Raw genomic sequence first — 19,017 nt, 5'->3', positions numbered from 1 at the left:
AAACTGTCATAAATTATGCATCTAGAACTATAACACTCCTGAACATGCCCTAACATACAGTATTTGTTAACCTTGCACCTTAAATTCAATATTGATCAAAGTAAGCCAGAAAATAGGAGCAGTTGAAAACTTCAGACAAAAGCAAAAAGAATTTTTTTAAAGTAGACGAAGTTTTCAACGTTTTCTTCAATTAAATATTGTTCATCTGTTTAGCGGTTTGTATTTAATTTTTGATTGTAAGGAATACTGTATCAGGAGACCTCTCTGTTTTTGTTTATTTTGTTTTTTTCTGCTCCTGTTTTCTCGCTTACTTTGATCAATATTGAATTTAAGGTGCAAAGTTAACGAATACTGTATGTTAAGGTGCTACATGCATATTGGGTTATGTTAGAAGGATCAGGGTCATTTCGCCGAAAGCCATTTCGCCGAAAGCCGTTTCGCCGAAAGCCATTTCGCCAAAAGGGTCATTTCACCGAATCCTGAAATCGTTTTGAAATCGTAATTAGAATTGATTTGAATTAAAGACATTGACCTACCATTCTACTTCTTAAATTAAGATTGATTCATGGACCTCAGAAAGTTGTTCCCAAGAAAACTTGTTGACTATTAGCTACTAATCATCTGAGCTATTGCATAGGTGTATGCATAGGCAAATGTAGGTGGTATTTTCCGTTTATTAAGTGAAAATGAAAAAAATATCTAATGCGGCTACGTCATATCGTTTTGGTTCGTGTGCTGTCCGACCTCGCTACCGCTCGTTCGGACCTAACAAAAGCAAAGAAACCTAGCTTTGAGTAGATCGGGCAAACGAGGTGATTACAGGTTTGTATGCAAGAGGCCGCCGCTTCCGACGGCGGGTCGGCGGCCGACTCAGCTGGCGTCAGCTCGGCGGCTTTGTTGATACTTGAATATGTAGTATTTTGTAATTAAATTGCTCAAAAACTTTTCGGCTTATGAACTATGCAGTCTTTGACAAAAATATGTATTTTGATAGTTAAAATATAATTGTAAAGCATCCGAAAATTCTAGAAATTTATTGAAAAAAGTTATGATGGAAATACTTGAATTTGGGGATCCTTAATAAACAGTACATCTTATCCCGACACCAGTGCATTTTAAATTGTTCGTGTCTTCAGCATGTTCTCTTGTTTAAACATGATCTACAATTTTTCTAAAGGACATATATGCTCTATCTCGTATTGTATGCAAAATAATTTTTTTAACTCACTTGTAGGTGGATTAATGTCAACTTTGATTATATTGAAAGAAGCGGCCTTTTTAAAAAAGAAATTCTTCTGAAGACATGAAAGCTCCAAAATTAACCCCTGAAGCATAAATAAAAAAAAAACCCGTGTTTTGACATGATTGGGACCACTGTGCAATGTATCAACGAAACGAAAACTGAAAAGAAAACGTTGTGGTCTGATATTTTACATGTAAAAAGTGTGTGCAAAATTTTAAAATAATTGATGAAGTTTTCGAATGACGATGGGCACAGACTTTCAAAACCTGCTTTCGATAAAAACGCGTTTAAAGTTCATTGTCTATAAAATCGAAGGAAACTAGTGTAACAGAGGTATTTTGGCCATTTCATAAATTTTGGTCCACCTAACAAATTTTATCGATTGCATCAATTTAATGCTCATCACATTAAATTACCTATTGCGGATGGGTTTGCCAAAGATATTACAATATTTGGTGGATATTTTTTCAGAGTGAGCCAAAATAAAATCAATCCTAAAGTGGTCTAAAATACCTCTGTTACCCTATTGTTCTAAGGGGCGTTGTTCTAATATGCGCCGAGCTCTTACTTCTTCGCAGAATGAGATAAGCATAGGTCCATTAATTCCAGAGGTTCGTTCCAATAGGCTTGCACATTTCACAAAATATTCTTGAAATGTTTTACTATAAGAAAATATAAAGAAAAAAATAAATGATTTTTCAAAAGTGTTCGACCCTACCCTCCCCTTGTAATCAATTTTATTCGTTTTTTGCCGCGCATAGCAACGAGATAATGCGTTTTCAAGGAAATTTGTTTGCAAACTGTTCTAATGACTAAATAAACAATTTTGAATCGAAAATGACTTTCAGAGCTAAAGTTGAAAAAATACAAGAATCGATCTAGTGATTTCACATTGCCATAAGACTCCTCTCTCTCACCTTTTAAGCAAGAGCACTATTACTGTACTGTTTTGCTTGGTGTCATCAACTAGTTGAAGTGTTATAAATTTAGTTTGAATTGTAGTGTTAAGTCTAAATGTATCTGTTGGATCATTGTAATCTGTTGATACGAATTATGAGAAGGTTTTATGCCTGCTGGAGAGAGAGATTGCCAAATTTCATCTCCATCGGGCTTTTTCCTGCTCCCAAATAAAATAAAATACAAATAAAATAAAATAAAAATAAAATAAAACAAATGTGAAATCACACAATCGCAACAAAACGACGATCAACAAGTCCCTTCTCCGGCAGACAGATGGCGCCACTAATTAGAAATAAGGAATAAAGGGGACGGATAAAGCGCGATGGGAGAATCGATTGCTATCACGCTGCTCATCTTTGTTCAATTTCCCAAATTTTGGAATATTGGAGTATTGGAATATTTCAATAAACGAATATTGTAATATTGTAATATTGTAATATTGTAATATTGTAATATTGTAATATTGTAATATTGTAATATTGTAATATTGTAATATTGTAATGTTGTAATATTGTAATATTGTAATATTGTAATATTGTGATATTGTAATATTGTAATATTGTAATATTGTAATATTGTAATATTGTAATATTGTAATATTGTAATATTGTAATGTTGTAATATTGTAATATTGTAATATTGTAATATTGTAATATTGTAATGTTGTAATATTGTAATATTGTAATATTGTAATATTGTAATATTGTAATATTGTAATATTGTAATATTGTAATATTGTAATATTGTAATATTGTAATGTTGTAATATTGTAATATTGTAATATTGTAATAATGTAATATTGCAATATTGTAATATTGTAATATTGTAATATTGTAATATTGTAATATTGCAATATTGTAATATTGCAATATTGTAATATTGTAATATTGTAATATTGTAATATTGTAATATTGTAATATTGTAATATTGTAATATTGTAATATTGTAATATTGTAAAATTGTAATATTGTAATATTGTAATATTGTAATATTGTAATATTGTAATATTGTAATATTGTAATATTTTAATATTGTAATATTGTAATATTGTTATATTGTAATATTGTAATATTGTAATATTGTAATATTGTAATATTGTAATATTGTAATATTGTAATATTGCAATATTGTAATATTGTAATATTGTAATATTGTAATATTGTAATATTGTAATATTGTAATATTGTAATATTGTAATATTGTAATATTGTAATATTGTAATATTGTAATATTGTAATATTGTAATATTGTAATATTGTAATATTGTAATATTGTAATATTGTAATATTGTAATATTGTAATATTGTAATATTGTAGTATTGTAATATTGTAATATTGTAATATTGTAATATTGTTATATTGTAATATTGTAATATTGTAATATTGTAATATAGCAATATAATAATATAATATTGTAATATTGGAATATTGGAATATTGGAATATTGGAATATTGGAATATTGGAATATTGGAATATTGGAATATTGGAATATTGGAATATTGGAATATTGGAATATTGGAATATTGGAATATTGGAATATTGGAATATTGGAATATTGGAATGTTGGAATATTGGAATATTGGAATATTGGAATATTGGAATATTGGAATATTGGAATATTGGAATATTGGAATATTGGAATATTGGAATATTGGAATATTGGAATATTGGAATATTGGAACATTGGAATATTGGAATATTGGAATATTGGAATATTGGAATATTGGAATATTGGAATATTGGAATATTGGAATATTGGAATATTGGAATATTGGAATATTGGAATATTGGAATATTGGAATATTGGAATATTGAAATATTGGAGTATTTAATTATGGAATAAAAAGTAAGCGATACGAATATTCATCATTTGCTCATATGTAATATTTCAGCTTAAGCAAAGCGACACAAGGTCCGAACAATGGCTCGTTCATTAATTTATCTAGCACCACTGCTGCTAGTGATCTTAGTATTATGTGATTTGTTTATATGCTATAACGGTTAATATGAGTTATTTTTTTTCTTCACGATAATTACTGAGCTTAGTGTGAAGATTTTTTTGAAATTACAAACCATGTTACAAAACTTTCTATAAATACTTGCAAAGGTTATGCAAGTTATTTTTTTTTTGTGATGTGATGTGAATGTGATGTGAAGTGAAGCCACCATCAGTTCAAGGACTTGCCAGTGGATGCGGGTAGACTTACAGTAGCTCCGATATAACTCATCCATTCACCTTCTTACTATAGCTGTTATTGAAAAGCGAACAAAAAGGGTTGGGCGGATATGTAAGTAGAGTCACATACTCGTATTCCGCGGGAATAAAAGATGCTCTTCCAACCATAATATCCAGTGCATGGATGAAGCATATCGCTATACATGCTTGAACCCGCCTGATGGTTTGTTTGAGAAGGGCGCGTCAGACTTATTTCAAACCTTCAGAAGGAAACAAGTTTCCTTCAAGTGACTTGGGCTGGCTATCCACAATCCCTCGTCCAGTCATCAATTCGCTCGATGCCCTGATGCTCCCTCCCCTTTACGCCCTCGTGCAAAATGGTTTATATTGATACATATTGAAACATAGTGTAATGAAATTAATATAACATAAAATGATATAATAGATTACAAAATAATATAATATAACATAATATAATATAATTTAATTTAATATAATATAATACAATGTCATACAATACAATATAATATATTATAAAACAATATATAAAATAACAGTTAATGTAGAGTGACAGTTATGCTCTTCTATCTTCGCAATACTGCAGGAAGTAGAATATTTCTCTTCTAATAACAATTATAATATCCACATCTATAAAAATAATATATGTTATTATTATTGATGACAAATTAATAAAAATAACAATAAATATAATAATGAAAATAATAATAAAAAACAATATAATACAGTACAATGAAATATATAATAATTAATAGAATGAATAAAATGATATGTTGCGTTATGCTATTATATTACTTGAATTTATATGTCACTTCTCATCCTCTCATTCTGCCATCAACGCATTCCATCGACCAATTGTCACCACAGACACACGTGTAAGCATGAAACAGGAACCAGTGAAGACCAAGCTTACCTTGTGACGATCTTGATATTTAGTTAAAAGATTACTTTAAAAATGATAACTTATGAGGAAAACAAATTTATATTTTGCGCAGAGGTACGTAGTACTACTCATAATAAACCCTATAATATAATATAATATGATATAATGCAATGCAGTATAATACCATACAACATATTATATAATAACATAAAAGACAAAAAAAACATGTAAGACGATAATATATGAAATACTATGACATGATACAATATAACAATTAATGTGGCAGTGTAAATTACGCTCTTCTAATAACAATAATAATAATAATAATAATAATAATAATAATAATAATAATAATAATAATAATAATAATAATAATAATAATAATAATAATAATAATAATAATAATAATAGTAATAGTAATAATAATAATAATAGTAATAATAATAATAATAATAATACTACATGATGTAATAAGCAACAGAATCATATGTTGTAAGTTGTAATATACTATGATAAACATTTAGGATGGGCTTTAACATATGAGTCATTTCGCACCCTCTCATTCTGCTACTAACGCAGAAGGCGATAGCACCCAGTCGACGCCGTTCTATTGACCAAATGTTATCATAGACACACGGGGAGGCATGAGATAGGAACTTGTGAGGACTTAGTTATCTCACCATTTGACGACCTGCAAGTTATTTTTTTTTGTTTCCTAAAAACAGCATCGTTCATATCTTCTTAACTATCAGAGATATAGAGTTTATGTCTTCGGCAAATATATTGGATTTGTGTTTATATAAAATGTTGTCGAAGATATCAAAAACCTATTTCTTCTAATTAAAAAGTTAGACAAGACGTCTCAACAGTGAGTTTTGGAACATGGCTTGTCACTTAAAAAGAATCTTCATGCTAAGTTTAATAACTATCGTGAAGACATCAAACAATTCAAATCTACAGTTAGAGCGTGATAAAGGAAAGTTAAATCATGTTACAACCACTAGCAGCAATGGTGTTAGAAATATTAAGGAATGAGCCATTATTCAGACCTTGTGTCGGTATTCCTTTAATAACTTTTGCTACAAATGTCGGATTGTTTTGCGGTCCAGAAGGTTTTCTTTCTCGATAAATTTCTTACGAAAATTATACATGCACTGATTCTTAGAGGATTTAGCTTAATATCAAACCGGTTTTTTTTTTTTGTGAAAAGTCCATTTTCTCATACTAAATCCCATACAAACTTTGAACCTCGAGCGCGAAAATATAATTTCACCGATCGAGCTAAAATTTTGCATAGTTCTTATGGGACCGAAAAGGAAGACGAAAAGTTTGGTAGAGTGAGAAAGTAAACCTTTTCATCTTTTGTCCTTACAACCTTGTCCCACCCTAATGAACAATCTCAGTTTTTGTTCCGATTGGAGGATTGTGTGGCAATATTATGCCACTGTTACTCTCGAACTGTTCTTGTATTATTTACTACTGGTCAAAAGTAACGTTTTTTATTACTGTATTTTAAAAACATAGAAAAACTGCTCGTGTTTCTACACTTAGCTCTGCTTTTCGACCCGTTTCACTGGTAATGAAACATGAAATATATAATTTCTCTCACAATTTTTGATGAGATGATATTTTTTGAGTTACGTTACACAAAAAATTGTCGAATACTTTGATGATTTTTGATGCGAAATATGTTAAAACGCTTGAAGTGAGGTTTTGTTGCAAAAGGACCTAAAAAGGCAACTCGTAACTATGCTGCAATAAGAGCACGAACAAATTTATTATGTTACACTAATTAAAGCAAAGCTGCAATTTCAAGTACTATACTGCACCTTTATTGTTGATAGAAAATCATCCTCGATTCTTTCAATGTTTATAATGTCGATGGTGATTAAGTTTCAACTAGTTTACTTGAAAACAAGTTATTTTCTTGTTAAGGAATGATAAGTTGTTTCAGTATGGCATTACAATGTCACGTCAACTTAGTCTTAGCCGACTTAGCAACTAGAAGAAAACTGCGCTTTTTGAGTCACGCAAGTGGTTAGATTTTAGTAACAATCCCTCAAATTTCTAGTTGTAAACTAGTCACAAGTAAGCTAACGTAACAAAAATTGTTACTTAGGGATGTAACACGTAATAGATACTAGACGCATCGATAGAATACAACGAGTCAGAACACGTTTAGGCCCGATCTACGCGTCTTGCAAGGACGACCACTCAACTAGCAAGACGTGCACTTGTAGCAAGAACGGTTTCAAGATGACACAAAAATGAATCAACCGTTTTGCATAAACCGTATTCATTGTAAATTAAATTTCATTCAGATAAACGCGGGATTACTTGTCCGCATCCTGATAGCACTTAGCATTTTATCCATCTATCCTTGAATCAGTACCAGTGAATTAACTTCGCTCTTATTGAGTTACGACTTAACATATAAGCCATCAATTTCTACGAATTCTGTTTCATTTGATTCTATTTGGTCGGTACAATTCGTACCGCAACCATTTAATGAGATTTCGCTTCCTCTTAGATCATGCAAAAACCTCAGTTTGTGGTAACTGTTTGATGTTTCTGATAAATATTTGGTAAAGTTTTCAGTTTGAACAAAAAAAAACCGTGGATTTTTGAAAAACAGTGAATAAATAATTGAACATATTTATCATTCTTGGAACTTGGCATCAGAATCGTGGATCTAACCCAGACTATAGCAATTAATTTGACAGTTCCTAACGATGGTTGGAAATAAAACGGGAAGCAGCTAAATTTATTCATTGGTTTCAACTATTTGCTGGATCCATTGATAGAAGCTACTGATCAATTCTACGGAATAACCACCGGATACTGTATACTGTGCGAAAATCAAATATAGAAGCACCGCCAGTGAGCCTGGGTCATCATCAGCTGGCTTATGAACGGTTAATAGCTCTCATAAAATAAATATTGATGCATTTTCAGTCCACGCACGCTCGGCACAACTAATAAAATGTTATTTGCTCTAGAAAAGTAATTTATTTATATCGAGCAACATTTGATGGTTATTGGCACTTCAAAGCTATGGAATAGACACAGAATACGTCACACTCCGTTGACGGTCATCTAATGATTACCAGAAACATTCATTATAAGGATAGTTCTCGAATGTTTGGGATTACGCGCACGTAATCGTGCTCAATGTGAAAATACACTTAGATTTTCAGAAGTTAAATAAAAAACAAACATTTTTTTCTAACTCTAATTTGCGGATAGTCTTACGAAAAAATTCATGCGGTTTCCTCCGAAATATGAGGCATGATAGTTAAGATGAAGATTTTCCATCTAGCAAACAAGTTATGACATCCAGAACAAACAAAAAAAACTGGTTCAGAACTTCTAGAAATTCCTATTATTTATCACTCAAAGACTGATTCAAGTACTCAGTTTTCACTCGAGCGCAGTTGTCAGTTCTATACGAGCATTCGACTTTCGCTACCTGCATTTCAAGAAAAAAAAAAAGAAGAAAGAGTTCTTCGAACGCACCGAAGCAGTTATGTGTTGCTTTGAAGTTGCAGACTAGTTGGTAAGTCACTGTAATCAAAGAGCATTCTATGTGTCAAAACTTTAAACGCGTTTTTCTCAAAGCTACTTTCATCGATAACTCATGATAACTCGTGATAACTCAAAAAATTCTAACAAAAGTTGAAAGTATGCTCAATCTCAAAGCGACATCTTTACTCCTTCGATTTCAAATGAGTTTTACAAAAAAAAAAAAAACACTCAAAATTCAGTCGGTTACATGTATCACACCCCAAGGGGCAAATCACTCTAAACTCTAGACAATCTCATACTCATAAACTCATGTCATTCCAAAACAATTTTCTCTAATCTCTTTTAATCCCAACTAGTCTAGATAAATTTGGGTAATTTAAAACTAATCCGACCTAGTTTTGCCTAATCTTGTTTGAAGTGTATCTGTCATTCGAGCTCCCACGCAGAGATGCCATTTATACAGATTTATCTGTATTATACAGATTTTTACATGCGCATACAGATTTAATACAGAGTACAGATTTTATACAAATTTCTCAAATTAAATACAGTTTTATACAGATACCACAAAAAGTAAGAAAGAAATAATGAAACTTTTCCGTCTGAGCGTGTTTGATTACCCATATTCAAATGAAAATTTTTTCGTGCAGCGTCATGAAACTTTATTGTCAGACTGAAAAGTTGTATGACCTGACTTGACGTTGCGTAATGGACGTTTGAATTCCATGTTTGAATTCCAAGTCATCATTTTCAAACGAAAAAAAGTATATGGATTTACAATTCAATTGTGGTTGATAACAAAAACAATTAAATTTCGTCGTTGAATGTTCATGTCCGTGCGGCAAGGACTTGCGATATAAAGGAATGCTCTTTGCATCTGCCATTCTATAACAATAATCTAATGGAATAACATCTTCAAACATTATTTTATTTCCGAAATTTCCTTTCTGAATACAGATAAATACAGATTTTTTATACAAAACAATACAGGTTTTCTATGAAAAATATCTGGCATCTCTGCTCCCACGTTCACAGCTTCTTATGTCAAAATAATGCTTTTCTAGATCTCGGCTAAACTTCTCTAATCCCATTCTAATCCAGCGAGATCCCTGCTAAACTTTTTTACTCCCGGTAAAACTTGTTTGAGTTCAGACAAAGTTTAGAGTGATTTGCCCCTTGTCACACCCCTTAAATCAGCAGTAGGTTTTTTGTACACTACCGGTCAAAAGTTTGGGTCCACCTGTTTTTTTGTGCACGAAATTCAATAAAATCGATGACTTTCATGACCTTCTCGCAGAGAAAAGACTACCCGGTTGTGTTGTTGTAATTAATACGTAGCGTTTCACGAAAGATGGCGTTAGCCAGCTATGCATAGTGGAAGATAAAAAAGTAAATATTTTCCTGGAAGCAACTGACACAATGGTATATGGCATTTCATTATTAGTAGTTTGTTTTTGGGAGTGTTAATTCATTACTTTAACAGCAAGAAAAGTGCCGTGGAAAGTCGTATTTTAGTGAAAGTGTGTGGTGAACAAGCAGCAAGTTCTGTCTCTGAGTGTATCTTTTTCTTGGTTTGTGTAATTCATAAATGAAAAATTTAACAAAGAAAGTCCCGGATAACCAAGAAACGAAATTCTGTGCATGCGCCATCTCTTTTACACTGCGCTGGAAACGGTCCAATTCATGTGACAGTTTTGTATAAATTTTTTAAGTTGGAGCCGTGTGCGTGAAAATGTTCACGTTGCCTGCAATTCGGGCTATCATATACATATAAATGTCGCATGTATCACATAGTTGAATGTCACCTATTACAGTCATGAACCTGCTCACTTACCTTACCTAACAGCTATAGGCCTGGGGTGTCTTTTGCTGTATCAAGAATACGTCTCCACATAACTCCACTCAAGGCACGGACGCTTCTGAGATCACCCTCCACTTGATCGATCCACCTAGCTCGCTGCGCTCCTCTTCTTCTTGTACCAGTCGGATTAGATTCAAGAACCATTTTCACTGGGCTGTCATCCGACATCCTTATGACATACCCAGTCTATCGTAGACGTCCGATTTTAGCTGTCCGTACGATGGCTGGTTCTCTTAGCAGCTGTTGCAATTCGTGTCTCCACGTTCCGGCTTCCATCAGCGCTCTGCCATAGATGGTCCTCAGTAGCTTTCTTTCGAAAACACTGAGGGCGCGTTGGTCCTCTGACAACATAGTCCAGGTCTCGTGGCCATGGAGTCTAATGAGCGTTTTGTAGATGGTCAATTTCGTGCGTACTTTTCTCGATCGAAGGGTTTTTCTGAGTCCAAAGGTCACCAGTGAGCCCAAATACACGAACTCGTCAACCACATCGATATCGTCACCATCTATCAATATTCGTGGTGGGAGGCGTAGTGTTTCTTCTCTAGAGCCTCTTCCTCTCATGTATTTTGTTTTCGATGCATTTATGGCCAGTCCGATACGCCTAGCTTCAGCTTTCAGTCCGATGTAGGTTTCCATCATCTTCTCAAGGTTACGTGTCACAATATCAATATCGTCAGCGAAGCCAAAAAGTTGTACGGACTTTCGGAAGATCGTGCCACTCGTGTCGATCCTCGCTATTCGAATCACACCTTCCAGGGCAATATTGAACAAGATACAAGAAAGTCCATCACCTTGACGTAGCCCTCTCCGAGATTCGAAGGGACTCGAGAGCGTCCCAGATACTCGGACGTAGCACATCACTCTATCCATCGTTGCTTTGACCAATCGCGTTAGTTTATCCGGGAAACCGTATTCGTGCATTATCTGCCATAGCTGTTCTCGATCGATTGTGTCGTATGCCGCTTTTTAAGTCAATGAATAGGTGATGCGTGGGTACGTTGTATTCACGACACTTCTGGAGTACTTGTCTTATCGCGAATATGTGATCCGTAGTGGCGCGGGCTCCAGTAAATCCCGCTTGGTACGGCCCTACGAATTCCTTAGCTATTGGTGATAGACGACGGCAAAGGATTTGGGAGAGTACCTTGTAGGCGGTGTTCAGCAATGTGATTGCGCGGTAATTGCAACAGTCTAGCTTATCGCCCTTTTTGTAGACGGGACATACCACTCCATCCATCCATTCCTGCGGTAGAATCTCCTTCTCCCAAATCCTAGAAATCATCCAGTGCAGCGCTCTAGCCAGTGCCTCTCCTCTATGTTTGAGCAGCTCGCCTGGCAACTGGTCATTGCCCGCGGCTTTGTTGTTCCTCAGCTTGCCAATCTCCTCACTTATCTCCGACTGATCAGGGGCTGAGATTTCGTCGTCGGCTGAGCGTGCACCCAGATTGATTCCTGTACCGTTCTCTGTATCTTGTGCTTCGCCATTCAGATGCTCGTCATAATACTGCTTCCACCTGTCGATCACCTCACGTTCGTTCGTGAGAAGGTTACCACTGGTATCTCTGCACATTTCGGCATGTGGCGTGTAGATTCTACGTGAGCGGTTCACCTTCTCATAGAACTTCCGTGTGTCATTTGCGCGGTACAGCTGTTCCATCGCTTCGCGATCTTGGTCTTGCTGGTGGCGCTTTTTCTTCCGGAAAACCGTGTTCTGTCTGTTCCGTGCCAGTCTGTATCGTTCCTCGTTCGGTCTAGTGCGGTGTTGCAGAATCCTCGCCCTTGCTGCATTCTTCTCGTCGACCAAATGCTGACATTCGCCGTCAAACCAGTCATTTCCTCGATTCGATAACCTCGTACCTAGAACGGTTGTATCAGTGCTACTCACGGCGCACCTTATGTTCCTCCAGCCGTCTTCAAGAGTCGCCGATCCAAGCTGCTCTTCCGTTGGTAGCACTAGCTCCAGTTGTTGCGCGTATTCTTCTGCAGTACGAATGCTACCTAGCTGCTCGAGATTGAGTCCCGGCGTTCCTGTGCACCGTCGATAGCTTTGAGCGTAAGTGCGGACATTGATGACGTCGGAGAAGAATCGCCCGTCGATGAGAACGTGGTCGATTTGATTTTCCGTATGTTGATCAGGTGATCTCCAGGTGGCTTTATTTATTTATTTATTTATTTATTTAATCAACAGACAAATTTAAGTCCTAATGATTGTTTCTAAGAATATTTAAAAAATTTTCCCTTATTCGGCTGCGGGAAAAATGAAAATCGAATCCCGTCGAAACACCGTTGAAGGTTCGTTGCAATCCAATGATGGCACCGTTGATTCCGTAGTTTGTACGACGTAGAGGCAATCTGAGGAGGTTGTTGTTGCGGAGAACTCTGGAACGAACATTGATGTTGATTTGACTAAGAAGTGCTGGGCAATCGATATTGTTTGTCAAGACATCGGCAATCAGCATTGCACGGAACAGGTCACGACGCACTTGCAAAGTATCGAGCCCGATAAGCATTCCACGGCTTTCGTAGCTCGGCAGCTGATGAGGGTTGGTCCAAGGCAATTTGCAAAGAGCGAAACGAACGAAACGTCGTTGGATTGACTCAATTCTGAGAACACCGTTAACATAGTGAGGGTTCCATATCACCGAGCAGTATTCGAGTGTTGAACGAACAAGTGAGCAGTAGAGCGACTTCAAACAGTATATATCTGTGAAGCGCTTAGCAATTCTCATAACAAATCCCAAACAACGTAGCCAATATGCTGCTTGTAATTCATTTGTTCGTCTAGATAAACTCCAAGATCCTTGACACAAGTGACTCTTTCAATCGCTGCATCATGGAGGCAATAATCAAACCGCAAAGGGTCTTTCTTACGAGTGAATGTGATAATAGAGCATTTGCTAATGTTTAAAGTCATTCGGTTGATCTCGCACCACCTTGAAAAAATCGTCAGTTGACGCTGAAGGTATGAAGCATCCTCTGCACTCTTGATTATTTGGTATAATTTCAAGTCGTCAGCAAAAGATAGTCGTGGGCCTTCTAGTGAGTAATTTACATCGTTGAAATAAAGGAGGAAAATCAGTGGACCGAGATGGCTTCCTTGAGGTATTCCGGAAAAAGCAAAGAACTCCTGCGATAGACTGTCATTGATTTTAACCGCCAGCCGTCGATTGCAGAGATACGATTGCATCCATCGAAGAACACTGGAACTGAAACCCAGCCTATCCAGTTTGGCGATCGTGATAGCGTGATTGATTTTATCAAAAGCTGCGGAGAGATCCGTCTAAATAGCATCCGTTTGGAAGCCATTAGACATAGCATCCATTATGTACGTCGTAAAAGATAAGAGATTAGTAGCAGTGGAGCGTTTCGGCATGAATCCGTGTTGAGTTTCCGCGATGTATTGTTTACAGTGGTCGGAAATTGGCTTAAGAACTACTAATTCGAAAAATTGAGGTATGGCGCTTACCCAAGTAGCAATCCGCAACTAGTTCTGATACGACAAAGTCCAAACTATGTTGCAACAAGAGCACGAATATGTTTTTTATGTTATACTGGTTAAAACATGGTGACAGCAATGTTTCATCATAACATAACTAGTTACGAAATAGTTATTTAGGTTTCCAATAATAACATCTTTGTGTCATATTGAATTAAATATAATTTACAAGCTATCGTTACTTAATCCAAACATATCTTTAATCACAACAATGCTTCTAGCTACTAGTTGAAAATAAGTTTATTTGACTTCAATAGTAGCAACCCGTAACTAGTTTTGATACCACTTAACCCAACTGTGTTGCAACAAGAGCACGAACATGTTTTTTATGTTATACTGGTTAAAACAAGGTGACAGCAGTGTTTCTTTATAATGTAAACATTGAACTAACTATCATTTGTAAGTTATCGTTACTTGATTCTAACATATCTTTAATCACAACTATGCTTTTAGCTACTAGTTTAAAAAAGGTTCATTTTCCGTTGCGAAATCATTATAAATACGTAAGCGTATATGTAAATCGTTACTGTGAATTGATGTAGTAATAACTTAGATATTATAAGATTATAACATATAATTTCTTCATTGATTCAGATAGTTATCGGTAGGTTTTCCCAACGTTATGATAACGAAAATGCAAACAAAACAACCTTTGTTGGCTTGAATATGGCGAACACAATATGGAGTCTCAAGAAGTGTATGAAACATAAATAAAACCAGGATATTACTTGTTTCAAAACTACTTTTTGCCGAAAATAGTGAAAGGCAGAATAGTCATTTTTGTTCTATGCACTGTCATAAACACGAAGAAAATAATATAGGGATTGAACATCGAATGTGATAATATTATAATTCTCATGATATATGAATTGAAAATGATGAGGAATCACACTACTTGGAATAATTTTGAGCATTCTGAACATAGGGTTATTTTGTTGTTTATTTTTTATATCTTTATAAACAGATTTTGATTGAAGGCGCATAAAAAAACAGTTAAGTAAAATTTAATTCCGCTCGACAGTTTGAAAATCGTTGTGAAATTTGTACCTTGTATCAAGTTTGTGATTTAAAGTACTCCTCTGTTTTTTTATTGATGATAGAAAAGTGTTCTGTATTCATTCAATGTTTATAATGTCGATGGTGACTAAGTTTCAACTAGTTTAATTGAAAACAAGTTATTTTCAAGTTATGAAAAAATAAGTTCTTTCAGTATGACATTACAACGTAACGACAACTTATTTTTAGCCGACCTAACAACTAGTAGAAACTGCGCTTTTTGAGTCATGCAAGTGGTTAGATATTAGTAACAATCACTCAAATATCTGGTTGCAAACTAGTCACAAACAAGCTAGCGTAACAAAAATTGTTACTTGGGTAGGGCAGTAATTCACGATAATTGTCAATGTTCTTTATGTCTCCTTTTTTTGTGAACTGGAAACATGTAGGAAGATTTCCACATATCGGGAAAGACTCCGGTCGTGAGGGATAGTTGAAACAGTTGGCATAAGGGAGTTACTATTGCACTTGAACATCTTTTCAAGACAACTGCCGGAATACCGTCGGGTCCAGGCGAGTGTGAAGGTTTAAGTTTTACGATTGCCGTTAGTACAGCGTCGATGTCGATATTGATTAAATTCAAAGACTGGCTCGATATGGGAACATTAAGAGCCGCCTGAGAGATTTGGTACGGGCTTAAAGTCTCTCTAGAAAAAATACTGGAAAATTTTTTCCTAAACATATCGCTTATCTCTTGCGTGCAGGAACCAGTTTGTTGTTCGTAAAACATGGTAGAGGGTAGGTCCGATTCCTTTCTTAGCTCATTTACATGTTTCCAAAATGATTTTGGATCGGACTTTAGCCTCCTTTGCACATTGCGCAAATAGTTCGAGTAGCAACGCTTGGCTGTCTTTTTGTATACTTTATTTATTTGCATGTAATTTTGTCGAAACACTAAGCCGCCATTCTTCGAGTATTTCTTCAATGCGGTCCTTTTTGAACTTTTCAAACGTATTAGCTCTGCCGTTTGCCACGGAGCCTGTTTGGAGGGCTGGGTAATTCGCTTAGGAACGTATTGATCGATTGCATACGTCATAACGTTAGAAAAGGTTTGAGTCGCAAGATTAACATCGTCGTTGTCAAGAATTTCACTCCAGGTCAAGTTAGAAAGAAAAACAATGATACTATTGTAGTCGGCTTTTGTGGATATCTTTGCGGGGGAAGAAGGTGCTTCGAACTACCATTAGTCGGGAGGCTGCAAAGTTTACGCATCGTTGACCGTTGTCGTTTGTTACCGCGTGCTGGCTCTCCAGCCCGATCACAGGCCTGTTTATGGCCTCCCGGCCTACCTGAGCATTCATGTCGCCGATGACGAGTTTGACATTCCGCCGTTGACTGCTGTCGTAGGTTTGTTCCAGCAGCGCGTAGAATGCTTCCTTCTCGTCATCGGGTCTCGTCTCATGTGGGCAGTGCACGTTGATGATGCTGTAATTGAAGAAACGGCCCTTGAAACCTTGAAACTTCTAAAAATATAAATATAACGAATATTTTTCGTTATAAATATTTGGTTTCATTTGAGTTTTGTAAATGATATATGTCGATAATCTCCATCGTTTTTCTTACAATATGGAAAATGTAATTATTCCACATTTTTGGTAGAATTCGTTCAAACTAAAGGAAAATTTTCCGAAGTGTGGAAAAGCATATCCGTTTTATTTGTTCCCAATTTCCCAAAAGATGCGTCAATGAAGGCACAATAACCAACACACTAATGAACAGATTGTCATGAAATTTTGAGAGATTGAATGCTAGTGGAAATTTCCGTTAGTGATGCCATCTGTCTGTCAGGTCAGGGACATTTATTGACCGATATGTTGAGTCAATCAAATCGGTCGAAAAGAGCATGGCTTTTATATTCCTAATAATAGCTCTTTTTTAAATCTGCGATTTGAAGTAAATTCCATGAACTGAACTAATCGATAAATGGCGAAAAGTATTGTAAAACTGTTTTCTGTAAATTGATTTTTTTTATATCAAGAAGAAACAGTTTTACAGTAATTTTCGCCAGTTGGCGATTAGTTCTATTAATCGAATCGTAAGCAAAAATCGGATAAGTGCAACTTAGTTTGAAAAACCCGTTTAAGTTTTTTTCGAATGCAAAAACCGGATAAAAACATTGAGAGCAAAAACCGGACATGGATTTTGCAATGCAAGAATCGTTTAAAAACATATTTTCTGCAATAACCGGACAAATAAACTTTAAATGCAAAAACCGGACAAAAACTTAACCGGTTCTTCTAAAACAAATGTATTTATTCGGTTTTTGCATTTAAATTTTTTACTAACTGCCGCTGCGGGAACGCAGCATAGATCATGTTGCCTTTAACAAACAAGCAAACCATGCTTCGCCCACAGCGACAGTCGGTAAAAACTTTGAATGCAAAAACCGAATAAATACATTTGTTTTGGAAGAACCGGTTAAGTTTTTGTCCGGTTTTTGCATTCAAAGTTATTTTTTCCAGTTCTTGCAGAGAAGATATTTTAAACGATTCTTGCATTGCAAAATCAATGTCCGCTTTTTGCTCTCAATGTTTTTATCCGGTTTTTGCATTCAAAAATACGTAAACGGGTTTTCCAAACTAAGTTGCACTTATCCGATTTTTGCTTTCAGCCGTTCAATTAAGCTTCCGATCAAACTAGGAATCGAAGGTGAAATTTGTTGAATCTAAATTACTTTATAAAAAAGATTGTAACACAAACTTTGCATATTCTTTTCATAATACAACTTCGGGCTTATTCAACCTAAATCTTTGTACAAACCAACGAAAAATATGATTCCACTAACTGATATACATTCATATATTTCGAGCGATTATCCTCCAATATAGTGAGCTAATCATTTTATTTTGAAATATGCTTTCGCCAACAGCACGACGATTCCACAAACGTGACATCCGACGAGGAAACCAGCTCGAAGCGGTCGGTCCGCTTCACCGAAGAGTCCACCATTCGGGAGTCATGCTGCGACGGAGAAGTTCAGTCCGGTCTCGGTGAGGGAGAGCTGGGCACCGGAAAGCCCATCAACTACATGTCGGACACACTGAAGCGGCATTCGTCCAGTCTGTTTCACAATGCGCTACGGCCGAACTCGGCCGTCCGGCAGTTGTTTCCCACTGCGGCGATTAATCCGCTGCACTCGTCGGCAAGCGGTGCCACGGTGACAACCGTGGCCACCACAACGACCATGGCGACGGGGACGATGCTGGCGGCGGTCAATACGACCAGTGCGAATCCCGCCAGCAACCCAACGGCACTAACTCAGGAGGCGTTGAAAGCATTCGACGATTCGAAAAAGCCCGCTCTGGTGCACCAGCACAGCACCGCCAGCAATAGCAGCCAGAGCAACATCAACACCAGCAACCCGTCCGGGCCCGGCGGAAGCCCGGGTGGAAGCTGCGGCGGGACGGAAACGGACACTATTCGGCGGACCATCGAACGGAATGCACTTCGCCGGTCGCTTATTAAGTATGAACCAAAGTGAGTAATAGTATAGATGTTTTTGAGTTTGTTTCTAGATAATTGATTGTTCTGAAAAAAAACTGGTCCTCATGAACCGTTCATTCGTTCTTCAGAATTTTTGAATATTTTTGCGAAAACCATATAAGAGCAAATAATTATATTTTGTTGGTAACAAACTCTTTAAGAGCTGAGGCCGGTGTGTTTTAGGGCGTTTTAGAGGGCTATTCTCACGCTTCAAAGTTGATTTTCTCAGAAACGGAGACGAATATGAAAAAAAAACCCAACTTACAATCTCTTAGAAAATTAGTTTAGATTATTCTGTGAAAATTTCAGAATGAT

General features: G+C 35.9%; 1 protein-coding gene across 5 annotated transcripts in view; it reads left to right on the top strand.

Moving 5' to 3' along the window:
- LOC131428323 (uncharacterized) overlaps window positions 1–19,017 on the top strand; it is a 374,248-nt gene that overhangs the window by 322,064 nt on the left and 33,167 nt on the right. For 4 of the 5 annotated variants that reach the window (XM_058592214.1, XM_058592212.1, XM_058592216.1 and 1 more), the window contains exon 6: window positions 18,089–18,696. In XM_058592214.1, coding sequence (XP_058448197.1) covers window positions 18,089–18,696 — 608 coding nt within the window. The remainder of the gene's footprint in view (window positions 1–18,088; window positions 18,697–19,017) is intronic. The other variant, XM_058592213.1, reaches the window with a different exon arrangement.

Source organism: Malaya genurostris, chromosome 2 (genome assembly GCF_030247185.1).
Source record: "Malaya genurostris strain Urasoe2022 chromosome 2, Malgen_1.1, whole genome shotgun sequence".
In the NCBI taxonomy this organism is placed as follows: domain Eukaryota; kingdom Metazoa; phylum Arthropoda; class Insecta; order Diptera; family Culicidae; genus Malaya; species Malaya genurostris.
The sequence above is the reverse complement of the archived record's forward strand: the minus strand, read 5'-3'. Positions and strand labels throughout refer to the sequence as shown.